Source organism: Argentina silus (assembly GCF_951799395.1).
Source record: "Argentina silus genome assembly, chromosome: 16".
NCBI classification, from domain to species: Eukaryota; Metazoa; Chordata; class Actinopteri; order Argentiniformes; family Argentinidae; genus Argentina; species Argentina silus.
The window spans coordinates 15842145-15860131 of record NC_139670.1 but is presented as its reverse complement, the minus strand read 5'-3'; the positions used below and the strand labels follow the sequence as shown (position 1 = coordinate 15860131).

The following is a 17987-nucleotide window of genomic DNA, read 5'->3' as shown; positions in this document are numbered from 1 at the left end:
TTTTTGTGGATGACCGAAACATGGGCGGACTGGAATAAAGCTAAAATAAAAATGTTCTAAGTTCAACATCAAATGCGTTTTCAAAGCGTACAAGGGATGCCTTGTTATGATCGCATCCGGCAACCGCCACCTTTTTGTAATTCTAACCGTAGGTGGTGGTAATAATTATAATAATAATGATACATTTTTTATTTTATTTTTTTATTTGTAAAGCTTTTTTTTTTTTTTTTTTTTTTTTACATTTTACTTGTGAAGTTAGCCACGGGCAGTATGGTAGTCCACTGTCCCAACAGATTACATTATACGTCTGCTTCATTGAGCGTCAGTCACTGCCACTTGTGCCTGTACCCTTGGATCAGCTCCAACACCTCTCCCATGAAGGCATCGCTATCCCTGCCAGACAATCTCTTCATGGTACTGACCATGTAGTTACCAAAGGCCACGTGTGGATCCAGTAAGGTCAATGGATTTTCGCCGGGGTCGCCCAGGTTCGGCCTCTTGAGAGGCTTTCTCGAACTTTCGCTGTGCGGCAGTGGGGGGGGTGTCACGACCAGAGGGAAGTGGGCGCCCCCGTAGCTGTCTGAGGTGTAGTACCCCACGGGGTAGGAGGTGGCCTGACCAGGGGTGCCTGGGGGGAAGTCCAGGGGGGCCCCTATGTCCTCCTCGTCATCCTGTGCCTTGCAAGAGCTGGACACCTTAAACAACATATAAATAAAGCATTCCAATGAAAAAAAATCACGACAGTAGGGCTTGCATGGAAGTTTTTCTTAGCAAAAAGTCTCCAACTGGTAGCTAGTTATGTGTTTTTGTGGCCACAATTTCAAACAGCAGCTGTCTACACGGCGTTCGTAATGTATTCGTACAGCAGTTTGTCCCGGATGGAGTGAGGTAAACACTTGATTCAGACGTCGCGCGTGTGTTCTGGTGTGCCTGTGAGGTGTTTGCTAGGTTAGCCTACAATAAGGCCTCTGAAATCCCACAGTTCTCCCTCAAAGCTTGGACACACTGCTGTGCAAACCATTTTTTACAATACACACAAATAATATAAATATGCATTTCAAAGACACATACTGTAATTGAAATACTGCCCTCTGTTGTAAACTGACAAGTATTAAAGGGATAGTTCCCTCTCAAAACATAATTTCCTGATCCATCACATACCTTAGAAGGTGTCTGTTGACCATTAGTGACACCATCTGCTAAGTGCCTGTCATTTAATTTGCTACAGCAGTCTAAGGTTAGCGTGGCTTTGGCTAAGGACGCACTTGGCAGATGGTGTCACTACTAGTCAACATCTACGGTACGTGATTTGATTAAGAAATGATTATTTGTGACTGAATTATCTCTTTTAATAAGCTGTTGTGAGCATATGGAGATCTACCTGTGCAGGTGTGGTGTAGATATAGTCTTTTGGTGCCAAGGGAGCCTCCCCGTTACAGATCCGCAGGTGATGCACAAAGGAATCCTTTTTCCTCAACGTCTTCAGACACTTGTAACAGTGGAAGTGTGGACCACTCCGACAGTCTAGATGGCATAGGACAGTTGTGTATCCTAACAAGAAGAGAGGGGGGAAAATGTATTTGGTGCAAACTCATTTCTGATATTCTGATACAGGCGCATTAACATGGTGTCTGTAGCGTATAGTAGGCTCGGCTTAACACACTGCACAATGGAAACCAGTTGTAACTATTTTTTTAAGATCATGGTCATTGGGATTCAATGGTCATTCACAGTCTGAAGTGTTGTAGTATTGGCTTGCCGCAAGCTTAGCGACTTAAATATCCACGTACTGTCTCCACCATGGGAGATTTTCTCCAGCACCACCACAACATATCCAAAGGGCTGCTTTAATATCCATAGAGATTAACTTTATACTTATTACCCGAAGCCACGGTGGAAAACTCGAAACATGGCACTAGTGTGCGAACGAACGAAGACGCGGAAATGAAATGGCAATCCGGAGTGCCGCGTTTCGAGTTTTCCACCGTGGTTTATGTAATGATGAATGTTTATGTAATGTAATGATCGGTATAAAGTTAATCTGTATCGATATGCTAGCAGCCCATTTCGTGGTAGTTGGATATTTTCTAGATAATGATAAACTAGATAATGGAGTGTCGCGTCGGAGCGACAAGTCATCCTACTATGAGGCAAGACAGGAAATAAGCCAATCGATCCGAGTCTAACCGTTATAGGCAAGACGGTAAATATATGCCAATCGATCCTAGTCTAATCGTTGTAGGAAAGACAGTAAAAAAATCCAATCGATCGAGTCTAACCGTTGTGTCGCACACCCCCTTTCAGGTGAGCTTTGTAGTGGCGCCTGGCGTTGTCGCCACGGGTGGATTTGAACACCGACGGTGAACAGAAATCACAGTGGAATTTGGTGCAGCATTGTGTGCACCGTTTCATAACGGGCGGTTCTGGGTCCTCTCCCAACAGTATCGTGGTATGTCTCTGGTAGAAGAAAAAACAGATGCACAAAAACAAATACATTTAGGAAATGTAGCTCATACCCCATATGCAGTTGGAGAAGTCGACGACAGCGTTCGTAGCCTTGACTGACAACAACCTAGACTTCCGCTATATCTTATGTCACATCAGTTTAATGAGATTAGGGTTGACAAAATATGGTATATATAGATCAGCTAAATGGCATGTTTACAATATACATCAGTCTATATTTTATATATATCAGCTAAATGGCATAGATACAAAATAGTAGTGAACGAAGTGAGCTCACGGGGCTAGTAGTTAGCTAGCTAGCGAGCTAGCTGGCTGGCTGCTAAAAAACCGTGCTCCGTCTCCGAAGCGCTGGCGGGATATTCAATCAATCAAGAGGCTCACAAAGCTGGTATCGAATCTATGCCTTTATGAATGTAATGATATCGATTAAAAGGCTCCTAGAGGTAAACAAGTTACGTGGACAACAACTTACGGGCTCATCTCCTATGTACGCCATGTTCTTTGTTGTTGCATCTGGTTCTTCCTCTTCCAAACGGCGTCGCTTGTTCCGGGGGAGCCCGTATCGCGGTGCACTAGCGCCTCCTATGGGATAGGAGAGGGGCGCTCAACCCGAGTGAGGACAGTTTGAGCAAAGAGGTCATCCTCTTTTGGTTTCAGCCATACAAATGATGATATATATGCCATTTAGCTGACGCTTTTATCCAAAGCTACTTACATTGCAGTGAGTGCATACATTTTTCAGTATATATGGTCCCAGCGGGAATCAAACCCACAATCTAAGCGTTGTTAGCGCCATGCTCTACCAACTGAGCCACAGAGGATAAGATAAGAGAACATTTGTAAGGATATAACAAAGTATGAGGTTATTTGGAGATTTCGACCTCATGGTTTTTATGACCCACATTTCAATGAATGTCTGTGATTTCATTATCATATTAAATTTGATTGTCATTTTTAACTTCTAAACCTGTTGTTCTTTAGGTGTTTTTAATATGTTTGTTTGGCTTCATTTCCAAGGGTCTAATACGTGGTTGGTACCTGAGACAAAGGGAGCGGTGGCCCAGGGTGGGTATGGCCACAGCAGCACGTACCACAGTGCCAGCAGGAGTGTGTATGTCCACGGGGGCTACAAGGCCCTGCCCGCCAATAAGTACGGTTTGGTGGATGATCTGTACCGCTACGACATCAACACACGCACATGGTGAGTGGATAGAATTAAATATTCAGTGTGTGTATGTGTATGTATGTGACAGGTGTCTGGTTTATGTGTTGTGTGACACGGTCTCGTGTGTGTGTGTGTGTGTGTGTGTATATATATACAGTGGGGGAAATAATTATTTGATCCCCTGCTGATTTTGCTAGTTTGCCCGATTACAAAGAAATGAGCGGTCTATAATTTTTATGGTACTTTTACTTTAACAAATAGAGACAGAATATCAACAAAGAAGTCCAGAAAAAACACGTTATATAAAGTTATAAATTCATTTGCATTTGATCGAAGGAAATAAGTATTTGATCCCCTACAAACCAACAAGAATACTGGCTCATACAGACCGGTTATATGCCCATGAGGCACACAGATTAGTCCTGTCACTTTAGGAAAGGTACTCCTAATCTCTGCTTATTATGGGTATAAAAGACACCTGTCAATAGAATCAATCTCTTCCATTCCAACCTCTCCACCACCATGGGCAAGACCAAAGAACATTCAAAGGACATCAGGGTAAGAGTTGTAGACCTGCACAAGGCTGGAATGGGCTACAAGACCATCAGCAAGAAGCTTGGTGAGAAGGAGACAACTGTTGGTGCAATTATTAGAAAATGGAAGAAATACAAAATAACCATCAATTGCCCTTGGCCTGGAGCTCCATGCAAGATCTTGCCTCGTGGGGTAAGGATGATCATGAGAAGGGTGAGGGATCAGCCCAGAACTACACGGGAGGAGCTTGGTAATGATCTCAAGGCAGCTGGGACCACAGTCACCAAGAAAACCATTGGTAACACACTACACCGTAACGGATTGAAATCCTGCAGTGCCCGCAAGGTCCCCCTGCTCAAGAAGGCACATGTACAGGCCCATCTGAAGTTTGCCAATGAACACCTAAATGATTCAGAGAAGGCTTGGGAGAAGGTGATGTGGTCAGATGAGACCAAAATTGAACTCTTTGGCATAAATTCGACTCTTCGTGTTTGGAGGGAGAGAAATGCTGAATGCTACAATCCCAAGAACACCATCCCCACCGTCAAACACGGAGGTGGAAACATTATGCTTTGGGGTTGTTTCTCTGCTAAGGGTACAGGACGTCTTCACTGCATTGAGGGACCAATGGACGGGGCCATGTACCATAAGATCTTGGACAGGAACCTCCTTCCCTCAGCCAGAGCACTGAGGATGGGTCGTGGATGGGTCTTCCAGCATGACAATGACCCAAAACATACAGCCAAGGCAACAAAGGAGTGGCTCAAGAAGAAGCACACTAAGGTCTTGGAGTGGCCTAGCTAGTCTCCAGACCTTGATCCTATCGAAAATTTGTGGAGGGAGCTGAAGCTTTGAGTTGCCAAGCAAAAGCCTTGAAACCTTCAGGATTTGGAGAGGATCTATAAAGAGGAGTGGACCAAAATCCCTCCTGAGATGTGTGCAAACCTGGTGACCAACTATAAGAAACGTCTGACTTCTGTGCTTGCCAGCAAGGGTTTCTCCACCAAGTACTAAGTCATGTTTTGCTTGGGGATCAAATACTTATTTCCTTCGATCAAATGCAAATGAATTTATAACTTTATATAATGTGTTTTTTCTGGACTTCTTTGTTGATATTCTGTCTCTATTTGTTGAAATAAAAGTACCATAAAAATGATAGACTGCTCATTTCTTTGTAATCGGGCAAACTAACAAAATCAGCAGGGGATCAAATAATTATTTCCCCCACTGTATATGTGACATGGTATCTAGTCTATGTGTGTGACATGGTCTCTTGTGTGTTACTATATGTATCTATGTGTGTTAATGTGTAAATGTGTGTGTGTGTGTGTTTTCAGGACCATTCTGAAAGAGAGCAGTTTCCCCCGCTACCTCCACTCGGCCGTCATGCTCAGCGGAACCCTGCTCATCTTCGGGGGCAACACCCACAACGACACGTCGCTAAGCAACGGGGCCAAGTGCTTCTCGGCCGACTTCCTGGCTTACGACATCGGTAAGTCCCGCCCATCCGGCGCATGACCACGTCAGTCATGCAGTGACATCTTTCTTTTCTGACCTCAAAAAATGATCTCTCTCTCTCTCTCTCTCTCTCTCTCAGCGTGTGATGAGTGGAGAACCCTGCCCAAGCCCGACCTTCATCGTGACGTTAACCGTTTCGGTCACACGGCGGTCGTCAGCAACGGGTAAGGCCTCGCTGCTGTTGGTGCACCCCCCCTGTGAAGTATATACTGTTGACTCATTTGATTCATTCTATTTGATCTTTCTTGCACTAAATCAGCAAAACTCAACAAGTCTTTGCACGTAGTGATCATTACGTTGGAGTCAGATGATCAATATTAGAGATGCTTTGCTGTTAACAAAATATAGCCAAAAGTCTCTGCCAAACCTTCGTGTGGAAACTGATGTCGTTCTAAATCTATCTACAGTGCGATGTTCTACAGTTGAACGCATGTTGTGTAGATTAGGTATGAGTGTCTGTCCCGTGGAACAGCGAGTCTTAACGGCTCTACGACATGGCGTTTCTTTTCTTTTTTTTTTTTTTTATATGTTTTTAGGGCATTTCTGCTTTATTGGGATAGAGACAGTAGAGATTGACAGGAAGGATGGGAGAGAGAGGAGGGATGACATGCAAGATAGGTCGGAGGTTGGAATCGAACCGGGAACCTTGCGATTATGTGGTAAGCACATTAGTGTGCTACGCCACTAAGCGCCCCAACATGACGTTTCTATCTTTTTGTCTCTCCTCCCAGGTCCATGTATATGTTTGGGGGCTTCTCCGGCCTGCTGCTCAACGACGTGCTGCTCTACAGACCCCCTAGCTGCCACGCGTTCAGGGAGGAGGAGGGGTGCTTGGGCGCCGGCCCGGGGGTCCGCTGCATCTGGAGCAGGGGGCACTGCCTCCCCTGGGAGCTCAGCATGACCAACGGGACCACCCCCGCGGCGTTCTGCCTCGCCAAGGCTGGTGAGGAATAGCAGCGCTGTGTCGTCTCTCCTCTCTTCTCATCTCCTTCCTCTCTTCTCATCTCCTCTCCTCTCCCCCCCCCCCCCCCCCCCCCCCCCCCCCCCCCCCTCCCCTCCACTCCTCTCTGTAGTTTATTGGCTAATTAACCGGAGGCAGTCTCTAAAGAGGGCTCATGCAGAACACATCAAAATGAGAAAGTGCCTAACAATTCAATGGGTCTGTGTAAGTTCATTTAGTCGGTATTATGGCTCTCTCTCTCACTCGTGGAGGCACTGCCCAAGCGGAAAACAATATTTTAGATTTGGGTGTAAATGCCTCGGTGTGAAATAGGCATGAAAGTTTCTCTCTTTCCCCCTCCCTGTCTCCCTCTCTCCCCCGTCTCCCCCCCCCAAATTCAAATTCGAAATGAGCTTGAAGGGATGGGACCAATGTTGCCAAAGCAATATAATACTCTCTCTCTGTGTCTCGTAGTCACGGTGGACGAGCGGTGCTACCGTTTCTCCGACTGTGCCAGCTGCACCGCCAACACCAACGGCTGCCAGTGGTGCGACGACAAGAAGTGCCTCTCGGCCTCCAGCAACTGCACCGCGGTGAGTTGGCCAGAGGGGGGCGCGAGAGAACCACTGTTCACATGCAGTCATCACATCATAGACATGTACAGTGCATTCTGAAAGTATTCAGACCCCTTCACTTTTTCCACATTTTGTTATGTTACAGCCTTATTCTAAAATGGATTAAATTTTTTTCCCTCATCAATCTACACACAATACCCCATAATGACAAAGCCAAAACAGGTTTTTAGAAATGTTCGCTAATTTATTAAAATAAAAAACAGAAAATATCACATTTACATAACTATTCAGACCCTTTACTCAGTACTTTGTTGAAGCACCTTTGGCAGCGATTACAGCCTCAAGTTTTCTTGGGTATGACGCTATAAGCTTGGCACACCTGTATTTTGGGAGTTTCTCCCATTCTTCTCTGCAGATCCTCTCAAGCTCTGTCAGGTTGGATGGGGCGCGTCGGTGCACAACTATTTTGAGGTCTCTCCAGAGATGTTTGATCGGGTTCAAGTCCGGGCTCTGGCTGGGCCACTCAAGGACATTCAGAGACTTGTCCCGAAGCCACTCCTGCGTTGTCTTTGCTGTGTGCTTAGGGTCGTTGTCCTGTTAGAAGGTGAACCTTCGCTCTGGAGCAGGTTTTCATTAAGGATCTCTCTGTATTTTGCTCCATTAATCTTTCCCTCGATCCTGACTAGTCTCCTAGTCCCTGCCGCTGAAAAACATCTCCACAGCATGATGCTGCCACCACCATGCTTCACCGAAGGGATGGTATTGGCCAGGTGATGAGTGGTGCCTGGTTTCCTCCAGACGTGACGCTTGGCATTCAGGCCAGAGAGTTCAATCTTGGTTTCATCAGATCAGAGAATCTTGTTTCTCATGGTCTGAGAGTCTTTTTGGCAAACTCCAAGCGGGCTGTCATGTGCTTTTTACTGAGTGGCGGCTTCCGTCTGGCCACTCTACCATAAAGGCCTGATTGGTGGAGTGCTGCAGAGACAGTTGTCCTTCTAGAAGGTTCTCCCATCTCCACAGAGGAACTCTAGAGCTCTGTCAGAGTGACCATTGGGTTCTTGGTCACATCCCTGACGATGGCCCTTCTCCCCCTATTGCTCAGTTTGGCCAGGCGGCCAGCTCTAGGAAGAGTCTTGGTGGTTCCAAACTTCTTCCATTTAAGAATGATGGAGGCTACTGTGTTCTTGGGGACCTTCAACACTGTACCCTTCCCTAGATCTGTGCCTCGACACAATCCTGTCTCGGAGGTCTACGGACAATTCCTTCAACCTCATGGTCTGGTTTATGCTCTGACATGTACTGTCAACTGTGGGACCTTATATAGACAGGTGTGTGCCGTTCCAAATCATGTCCAATCAATTGAATTTACCACAGGTGGACTCCAATCAAGTCGTAGAAACATCTCAAGGATGATCAATGGAAACAGGATGCACCTGAGCTCAATTCTGAGTGTCATAGCAGGGTCTGAATACTTATGTAAATGTGATATTTCAGTTTTTTATTTTTTAATAAATTAGCAAACATTTCTAAAAACCTGTTTTGGCTTATTGGGGCCTGTTATGGGGTATTGTGTGTAGATTGATGAGGGAAAAAAAATCCATTGTAAAATAAGGCTGTAACATAACAAAATGTGGAAAAAGTGAAGGGGTCTGAATACTTTCCGAATGCACTGTATCAGTGGTCTAGACTCTCTTCTCAGTCTCCAGTCTTTACCTGCCTCCCTTTTTAATGTCTTTCTGCTTCTCTCCTCTCCTCTCCTCTCCCCTCTCTTCCTCTCCTCTCCTTTCCTCCCCTCCTCTCCCCTCTCCTCCTCTCCTCTTCTCTCCTCTCCTCCCTCCTCTCCCCTCTCCTCCTCCCCTCTCCTCTCCTGCAGAGTGTGAGGAACTTCTCCGAGTGCCCAGTAAGGAACGAGCAGGTGTGCTCCAAGCTGGCCAACTGTAGGAGCTGCTCCCTCAACCTCCACTGCCAGTGGGACCAAAACCAGCAGGAGTGTCACGCACTGCCTGGTGAGATACATACACACACACACACACACACACACACACACACACACACACACACACACACACACACACACACACACTCACTATCTCAATGTCTTCTTGGGGTCCAAAAATGTAGACCCGTTCCCGAAACTTTTATTTTAAATAACCCGAACGGACCATCCGTTGACAATGATACCCCGAAACCTGACAGGGTCGTCCAATTAGACCAGAGTGATTTAAAAAAAAAAAGAAAAGAAAAAAAAGGCTTATTCAGCGTTAATAGACCTTACACAGACTCACTGTAGCCTAACATTTTGTGGAACAGATTTTCTCCTTCCTAATAACATTAATTGGTCTACAGTGTGCCAGAGCGCGTGCTTTGATGACCGGCCAATTTATGCACACACGTAAAAAAAAAAGTGGATGTGAAGGATTTAAACGTGGCAAGATGAACATGACTGTAAAAGTGAAATATTATGACGGAAAGGTTTGGAAATGTGTCATGTTATAATGGCAGGACAATCTTCTGTCATTATGGGAATCGGGACAAATATGGTTTGGTTGAACCCGTGAAGATCTCTAATATATACACACACACATACACACACACACACACACACACACACACACACACACACACAAACATTTTGATTGCTTTCTTAGAGTTAAACTTAGAGTTCACATTAAAATGCCAGTCACATTTTGTGACATACAAAGCGTGTTTGTAGCTGTATGCTACCCCTAGTATTTGGAGGTATACCTGCTTGTCTTGCCAAAATGACAAAATGTCTTCTATTCCAGACCTTGTTTTTTAGGAAGGGCATATTCAGAGTCCCTCATGTCTAGTTTGTGTTTGTTTGATTGAATAAATCATGCCAGAGTTTGATACATAATTCAAAGTTCATGAATCCTTCTCCCTGAAGGGCTTGATGGGAACTTGGAGCTGCGTATCCTGTCTGTGTGTGATCTATTTTTGATGTTTGAGAAGGAGCATGCACAAACACACGTGCACACACACACACACACACTCACACAAACTATTTCCTCAGTAGACATTTTCAGAATATACTTTCGGGAAATAGGGCAATTAGAACCGCTGCTGCAATGTCAGTGGAAATGGCTCCTTAGCTGAGTAAAACGTTTTTCCGGAGAGAAAGAGAGAATGAATTTGAATTTGACTAGAAGTGTACTTCACCAGCAGCTGCAAGTATTACCTTCTGGTTGCGTTTTTTGAGGACCCTCGTGTTTAGTGTTTTTTTGGATAACCACTTGGTTAAGCTCACTATAGCTCATTAACACGACCAGCGCTGTGCCTGCAGCCCGAACCAACGTCGACAGAGTAACGTTGATTTTTTACGTTACTTGTTACAGTGTCCTCGTTCAATTGGACAAATACCATGCACAAATAATGCACTGGTTGTGTTTAGTCAGGACTTAGGAATCATTCCAACACACATTTTATATTTGAAGAGTTTACATATTGAATATCACATTTTGAATAAAACACTTTCATCACTGTATTATTTGTTGGTTGAATAAGGTTACAAGTAAGAGCTGAAAGCATACGTGTTTTGTAAAAGTATCCTACAGTTCTACCAACTCGTTTTCCATTGTAATGCCCTTACACATTGAAATAGTTTGTCTTTCATCCATTATCCCCAAAATGACACAGTGGTTTTTAATTCAATCGATTTGATTGCTCATTCCTCAACAGTTAATCACAAACAACATTCTCATGGAGCACACACACACACACACACTCACTCACTCACTCACTCACTCACTCACTCACTCACTCACTCACTCACTCACTCACTACTTTTGGAATTTCGATAGAAAACCAGTCCATATGATACCATAAATAAAATCTTACATGACCAAGCTCAGTAGTTAACATGACTTGCAATGACTCAAATCCTGAGCAGCCCCCCCTCCAAAGCAGTGTGAGGCCTACATCTTGACCCAAAGCCTGGGACTGTCCTAATCCCTACCCCTCTCTCCCTCCCTTCTCCAGCTCAGCTCTGCGGGGAGGGCTGGAACCAGGTCGGAGAGGCCTGCCTGCGGATCAACTCCAGCAGGGAGAGCTACGACAACGCCCAGCACTACTGCAAGAACCTGGAGGGCAACATCGCGTCACTGACCACCGGCAAGCAGGTGGACTTTGTCCTGGATGAGCTGCAGAAACTGATGCTGCAGGACAAGGTACCGTACACTACAGCAGCTGGTCTCTGGTTACAATGTGATAACTCAACACATTGAGGTAAGGGTACATTGTTAGGGTCAAAGTTAGGCTATTACCCTAGGCATAATTCTATTTTTCTATTTTGGCATTTTTTTTCTTTATTTATATTATTTTCGAGATTAATATTGATCAATATAGATTAATATTGAAGACATCAAAACTATGAAGGAACACATATGGAATTATGTAGTAAACAAAAAAGTGTTAAACAAACCAGAATATGTTTTATATTTTAGATTCTTCAAAGTCGTCACCAGGATATATTTGAGTTATGATATTTTGGGAACATATCAATGGTGGGCCGACTGTAAAAATCCAACGCGTACAATAGTTGACCGTCTTGATATCGGAGTTGGTCGCGTAACACGTCTGCCTGTGCCTGCGTCCAACAGAGGCTCTCCCCGTGGGTGGGCCTGAGGAAGATCAACGTGTCGTACTGGGGCTGGGAGGATATGTCCCCCTTCACCAACTCCACCCTGCAGTGGCTGCCGGGCGAGCCCAACGACTCGGGCTTCTGCGCCACCCTGGAGGAGACCCAGGTGTCGGGCCTCCGGGCCAACCCCTGCACCGCCATGACCGACGGACTCATCTGTGAAAAACCTGCCGGTAAGAGACACACACCCACCCACCCACACACACACAGAGACTAACACAAAGCATATAAAGACATAGACAGTCACGCGCGTGCGCGCGCACACACACACACACACACATACTCAGACATATGCACGCATGCGTGCGTGCACGCACACCTGTTGGTCTTTGAATATTAAATATGTCCATGTGTGCTTATATGAGGAAAATATGATATGATATTATGGCAATAAAACAGCTCTAGTCCTCCTTCAGTGCTAGCGTAGCATAACAGCCTCTAGTCCTCCTTCAGTCATAGCGTAGCATAGCATAACACAGCCTCTCTATTCCTCCTTCAGTCATAGTGTAGCATAGCATAACAGCCTCTCTATTCTTCCTTCAGTGATAGCATAGCATAACAGCCCCTCTATTCGTCCTTCAGTGATAGCATAGCATAACATAGCCTCTCTATTCTTCCTTCAGTGATAGCGTAGCATAGCATAACATAGCCTCTCTATTCTTCCTTCAGTGATAGCATAACATAGCATAACATACCCTCTCTATTCCTCCTTCAGTGATAGCGTAGCATAGCATAACATAGCCTCTCTATTCCTCCTTCAGTGATAGCATAGCAGAGCATAACATAGCCTCTCTATTCTTCCTTCAGTGATAGCATAACATAGCATAACATACCCTCTCTATTCCTCCTTCAGTGATAGCGTAGCATAGCATAACATAGCCTCTCTACTCCTCCCTCAGTGAGCCCCAAGCTGAGCGCCCGCTCCTGCAAAACGCCCTGCTCCCTACGGACCAGCTGTGCCAACTGTACCAGCCAGGCCATGGAGTGTATGTGGTGTGGCAGCGCCCAGCGCTGTGTCGACTCTTCAGCCTACGTCATCTCCTTCCCCTACGGCCAGTGTCTGGAGTGGCAGACCGGAGACTGTCTGGGTGAGTGTGTGTACCGTGAGTGTGTACCGTATGTGTTTACCGTGTGTGCTGTGTGTTTGTGTGTGTTTTGTATTTTTCTGTGTGTGTGCTTGTGCGCATACTGTGTGTGTGTGTGTGTGTGTTTGTGTGTCAGAATATGTTCCCTTTTTTGTGTGTATAAGTGCGTTTGTGAGTGCACACAAACCTGTGCGAGAATGTATAAAATCAACATACAGTGTGATCCTTTCTCTCACACACACACACTCACACACACACACATACACACACGCACGCTAACACGTATCTTAATTGTATGCCCACATCAGAACACAACTCCTTGTCAGGCACTCTGTAATGGTTTCCCCTGTGAGACTGATGCTGTGTGTAATACGCTAGGAGGAGAGGAGAGGAGAGGAGAGGAGAGGAGAGGCAGGCGTCAGCGTCAGCGTCAGAGAGATGGCACAGGGGATTGTCATTCCGAGTCGGACAGTGATGAATGGAATCTCACACTGATATCACGTTGTCTCCATCTTGCCCTTCTCTCTCTCTCTCTCTCTCTGTTTTTCACTGTCTGTCTGTGTATCTGTCTCTCTCTCACTGTCGCTGCCTGTCTCTCTCTCTCTCTACGCCCCATCTCTCTCTCTCTCTCTCTCTCTCTACAACCTCTCTCTCTTTCTCTGTCTGTCTCTCTCTCTCTACGCTCCATCTCTCTCTCTCTCTCTCTTTCTCTCCCTCCCTCCCTCCCTCCCTCCCTGCTTCCCTCCCTCTATCTCTCTCCGTCACCGTCCCTCAAGAGAGAGTTGGTGGAGAATACCAAGTGCCAGGCGCGGTTTGGAGAACGGTGAACTTTTCAATCTTGTTCTCCAGCGGTCTCCCGGCATCATTGACATTTTCTCCAGGTTTTGGGAGGTACTGTAAGGACCCTCCGCTCCGTAGACGATCGATAACAGATCGATAACCATCACAGAGAATTTGGGGGGGGGGGGGGGTGGCGGCGGCGGCGACGGGGGGGGGGGGACTTGGAAGGTGGCGTCTTGAGTCAAATGAAAGCCGCTCTCAGTTTCCTCCCATTAGTCGGAAAGCCGGAATTGTCTTTAATGAGCGATTAGTGTTGCAATTTGTCTCTTTAAAGAGTTAGATTTCCCCCCTGGCCCGGGCTCAGGGTAGTTTTTTGCAATGGTTTGTTTGCCCTTGAGAAACTCATTGAAACACAGCCATTATTATGAGGCTTAATTCCCTGGTGTGTTTGAACCGGGTTGGAAATCCCTTTGAATTTCCTTGAGGAAAAGCTTGTATGATAGTGCTGTGTGTGTATGGTAATATTTATGTTTTTGAATCTTCCTTCATCGTGGATACAAGGTTGGCTTAAACATGATTTAGAAACTTGTCATAGAAGTAAAGTTTCACTTTTCATCAGCGTGACATAACAGAAGTTGTCACAACAGGCATTGACAATATCTGACAACTTATACGCATAGGCATTGCCAGCAGTGACAGTTTTTCTTTCCAGCATATCATTTCAGCAGTTTGTGATAGTTGTGTGTATTGGTTTTGGTGTGTGTGTGTGTTTTTATGGGGTTTGAGCTGGCAGACCCATCCCCTGTCTCAGCCTCTGATTGTTGCTGCCACACACACACACACACACACACACACACACACACACACACACACACACATATCCTGCTAGAACCCTCCATTATATTCACTCTGATGGAAAAATGAATTAAACCACCCTTCAAGACTTGAAGCGGAGAAGCGGAATGGGGGAATATTAAACCTCTGTCAAATATTTCAAAAAGAAAGTGCTGAGATATTTATTTGCTATTTTGATGCCTTTATAAAAATGTCTTTCAGTCATCCCAAATATTTTTGAATAGTTAAGCACAGGCATTCGCAGAAAAACAATCCACCATAGTTTACCTCAGCGGTGAATCTACAGGCCGTGCCTGTGTTGTATAGGTCCTGTATCTGTAGGTTAGGTTGTGCTTTCTGTCCCCCGTCTCATACTCTGATTGCTGCTGGCCACCCTCCGCTCACTAGACAGAATAGAGGACAGAACACACACACACACACACACACACACACACACACACACACACAGCTAGAACCCAACAAACTGCTCTGCTCTGTGTAACAATGTTTCTAAGTTGTTTAAAAGCAGGCCCCTCAGGTGCTGGTTTACCAACCACAGTTTAGTGAGGGGTCCTTTTGTGTCTGTAAACGGCTGTCTGAATGAGTTTGTCGGTCTACAGGAGAAGGATGGAGACAGAGAAGGTCACCGAGTAAGCCTGAGTGCTCTCTTTCTCTCTACTCTCCCCCCTCTCTCCCCCCCCCTCTCTCTCATATGTTTACTTGTTGCTCTGCATTTGGTTTAACCTTCTACCTCCTTTTCCTCCTTTTAGTTTTTTGCTGTCAGTTCCCTACACTGACTCTACATGACGTGTGTGTGTGTGTGTGTGTGTGTGTGTGTGTGTGTGTGTGTGTGTGTGTGTGTGTGTGTGTGTAAGAATCAGCTCCAGTTTGCCCCTCAGCCATGCTTTAGATAACAATAAAGGACAATAACAGTTTGGGTTTAGGCTTTCGGGTACTCAAAGTGATTTATCTGAAAGGTTATCTTTTATGTGTTTAATGTGTTATGATGAGAGTAATTTAACAGGGCTTGTTTTGAAGTTATATTGTTTAGTTTAGTTCCTAAATGGTGTAAATGATACTTTTAAATCAACCTGATGGTTTCCGAGGTGCTCTGCGAAATGTTGAAACGGGGTTGGTTTCAACTGCCGGATAGATGTTTTTCAATTACATTTCTTCACATATCATCAGCTTAATGAGCTCTTCGGGGCTAAACAATAAAAGCATTAAAGAAATATGAGCCTAGACGCTCAGCGTTCACAGTTTGAGTTGTTCTGGAAGAATATGCACCTTTTTTTAATATATATATATATAGAAAATATATTTAAAAAAAAAAATATATATATATATACGGATGAAGGAAACGGCTTCACTGTCGGAATTTTCGGCCGTTGTCATGGTTTCGTGTCCATTAGGCGGACGTGGAAGATGGTTTGACACAAACTGAAGGGATGGTTCAGACTGTAACAAAACAAAAAAATAAATTCCCCTTAATTGTCTGTCTGGGGGAAAGTGCTGATGGTAAATCTGACAAACGGAAAGGTGGCCTCGATATTTGGGCTCCGGTTGACAACATTGATGTCCTTATTACATCCTTGAAAGGTTGCTGTTGTTGTGCATCCAGGTAGCACAACTTTAATCTTCACTCAAATTAACTTTATTCTCTCTCTCTCTGCCTCTGTCTCTCTCTCTCTCTCTCTCTCGCTCTCTACCTCCCCTCTTCTCTCTCTCTCTCTCTCTAACTCTCACCCCTCCCTCTCTCTCTCTCTCTCCCTCCCCTCTCCTGCCAACTCACAGTCACTCTCCTCAGCCTCCTGTGAGCTCAAACACAACGAAAAGACCACAAACGACATCAATTATACACGACTAGCTCTGTATACGTTTCGAATGTTAGGAAACATGACATGTCTGTAAAGGGCTCCAACCTAACCACACTTCATCTCCCTCCCTCTCTCCCTCTCTCCTTCTCTCCCTCTCTCTCTCTCTGTGTCCTACAGCCCAGAACTGTTCGGGCCTGCGGACGTGCGGCCAGTGTCTGGAGCAGCCCGAGTGCGGTTGGTGCGGTGACCCCAGCAGCACGGGCAAGGGCCAGTGTATGGAGGGCTCCTACCGGGGGCCCATGAAGAGCCCAGCCAAGCAGGGCCAGAACCAGGGCCAGGCCCAGGACAAGGACATGACCCAGGAGCCGGGCCTCTGCCCCAAGGAGAAGGGCTACGAGTGGGCCTTCATCCAATGCCCCGGTGAGGACGGAGTTGTCTTCGTATACATTAAACACGCACACACACACACACACACACAATATTATGTCGTAGATACATGCATGTACACAATTAAAATTAAACAAAAAGACACAGAGACGACACACACACACACGCACGTGCGCACGCCCTCAGACCGACGAAAGTATCGCATGGTCTAAGGGATGTTGGTAGTTCCCTATGTAAATAATCCCACCCCATCGATGTGCTGCAGTGTTTGTAATGTCAGAGTGTATCATGCTGCCCCCCCCCCCCCCCCCCCCCCCCCCACGTTAGCCACAGCATGTAAACCGATCACTGAGTTCGGGAGGCGTATGATGTCATACTGGTAGGCTCTTCTGTTTTCCGTTTCTCACGTTACTGATGGAAATGACAGGCTTCAAGTCTTACCGTGATGCTGCCAATGTCAATAAACGTATAAGGATGACGGTGAATAGTGTGAATCAAGGATGTCACTGATGTCCCCCTCCTTCTCTACCTCCTCCCTCTCTACCTCCTCCCTCTCTACCTCCCCCTCCCTCTCTACCTCCCTCTCTACCTCCTCCCTCTCTACCTCCCTCTCCACCTCCCTCTCTACCTCCCTCTCTACCTCCTCCCTCTCTACCTCCCCCTCCACCTCCGTCTCTACCTCCCTCTCCACCTCCCTCTCTACCTCCCTCTCTACCTCCCTCTCTACCTCCCTCTCTACCTCCTCCCTCTCCACCTCCCTCTCTACCTCCCTCTCTAACTCCCTCTCTATCTCCCCCTCTACCTCCCTCTCTTCTCCCAGCCTGTCAGTGTAACGGCCACAGCACGTGCGTCAACGCCAGCGTGTGCGAGCAGTGTCGCAACCTCACCACAGGTCCGCACTGCCAGACCTGCATGCCCGGTTACCACGGAGACCCCACCAACGGCGGCAAATGCCAAGGTGAGCGTGTGATGATTATTATAATTGTTTTTTTTTGTTTTTTTTCCCCACACAAAACAATGCAAGTGAGAAGGCCGGGGACATTCGGAGGTACGGGCGTTGAGAGAGCGATCTGAAGTCAGATGCTGATGGCCACCTTCGATCAAGAGCTTGGCAGTCACTGTGAACGACCAACAGGGGGCACTCCCGCACCCTCACACACACACACACACACACACACACACACCGTCTGAGCTGTATGTAGACAAACACTGGTCACTGAGCTTCT

At 46.1% G+C, this 17987-nt stretch overlaps 2 protein-coding genes across 2 annotated transcripts in view; one reads left to right on the top strand and one right to left on the bottom strand.

Annotated features, from left to right (window-relative positions):
* atrnl1b (attractin-like 1b) overlaps positions 1-17987 on the top strand; it is an 87074-nt gene that overhangs the window by 12728 nt on the left and 56359 nt on the right. The window contains exons 9-19 of the mRNA XM_083687372.1: positions 3484-3667; positions 5503-5657; positions 5763-5847; positions 6415-6626; positions 7098-7216; positions 9072-9204; positions 11198-11385; positions 11818-12031; positions 12758-12946; positions 16552-16794; positions 17582-17719. Coding sequence (XP_083543498.1) covers positions 3484-3667; positions 5503-5657; positions 5763-5847; positions 6415-6626; positions 7098-7216; positions 9072-9204; positions 11198-11385; positions 11818-12031; positions 12758-12946; positions 16552-16794; positions 17582-17719 — 1860 coding nt within the window. The remainder of the gene's footprint in view (positions 1-3483; positions 3668-5502; positions 5658-5762; positions 5848-6414; positions 6627-7097; positions 7217-9071; positions 9205-11197; positions 11386-11817; positions 12032-12757; positions 12947-16551; positions 16795-17581; positions 17720-17987) is intronic.
* LOC310816987 (uncharacterized protein) lies at positions 215-2990 on the bottom strand. Its single transcript, XM_083687371.1, has 4 exons — positions 2939-2990; positions 2280-2457; positions 1382-1551; positions 215-695 (listed from the first exon to the last, which is right to left on the bottom strand). The coding sequence occupies exons 1-4, from the start codon at positions 2960-2962 to the stop codon at positions 327-329; spliced, it is 741 nt and encodes a 246-aa protein (XP_083543497.1). The 5' UTR covers positions 2963-2990; the 3' UTR covers positions 215-326.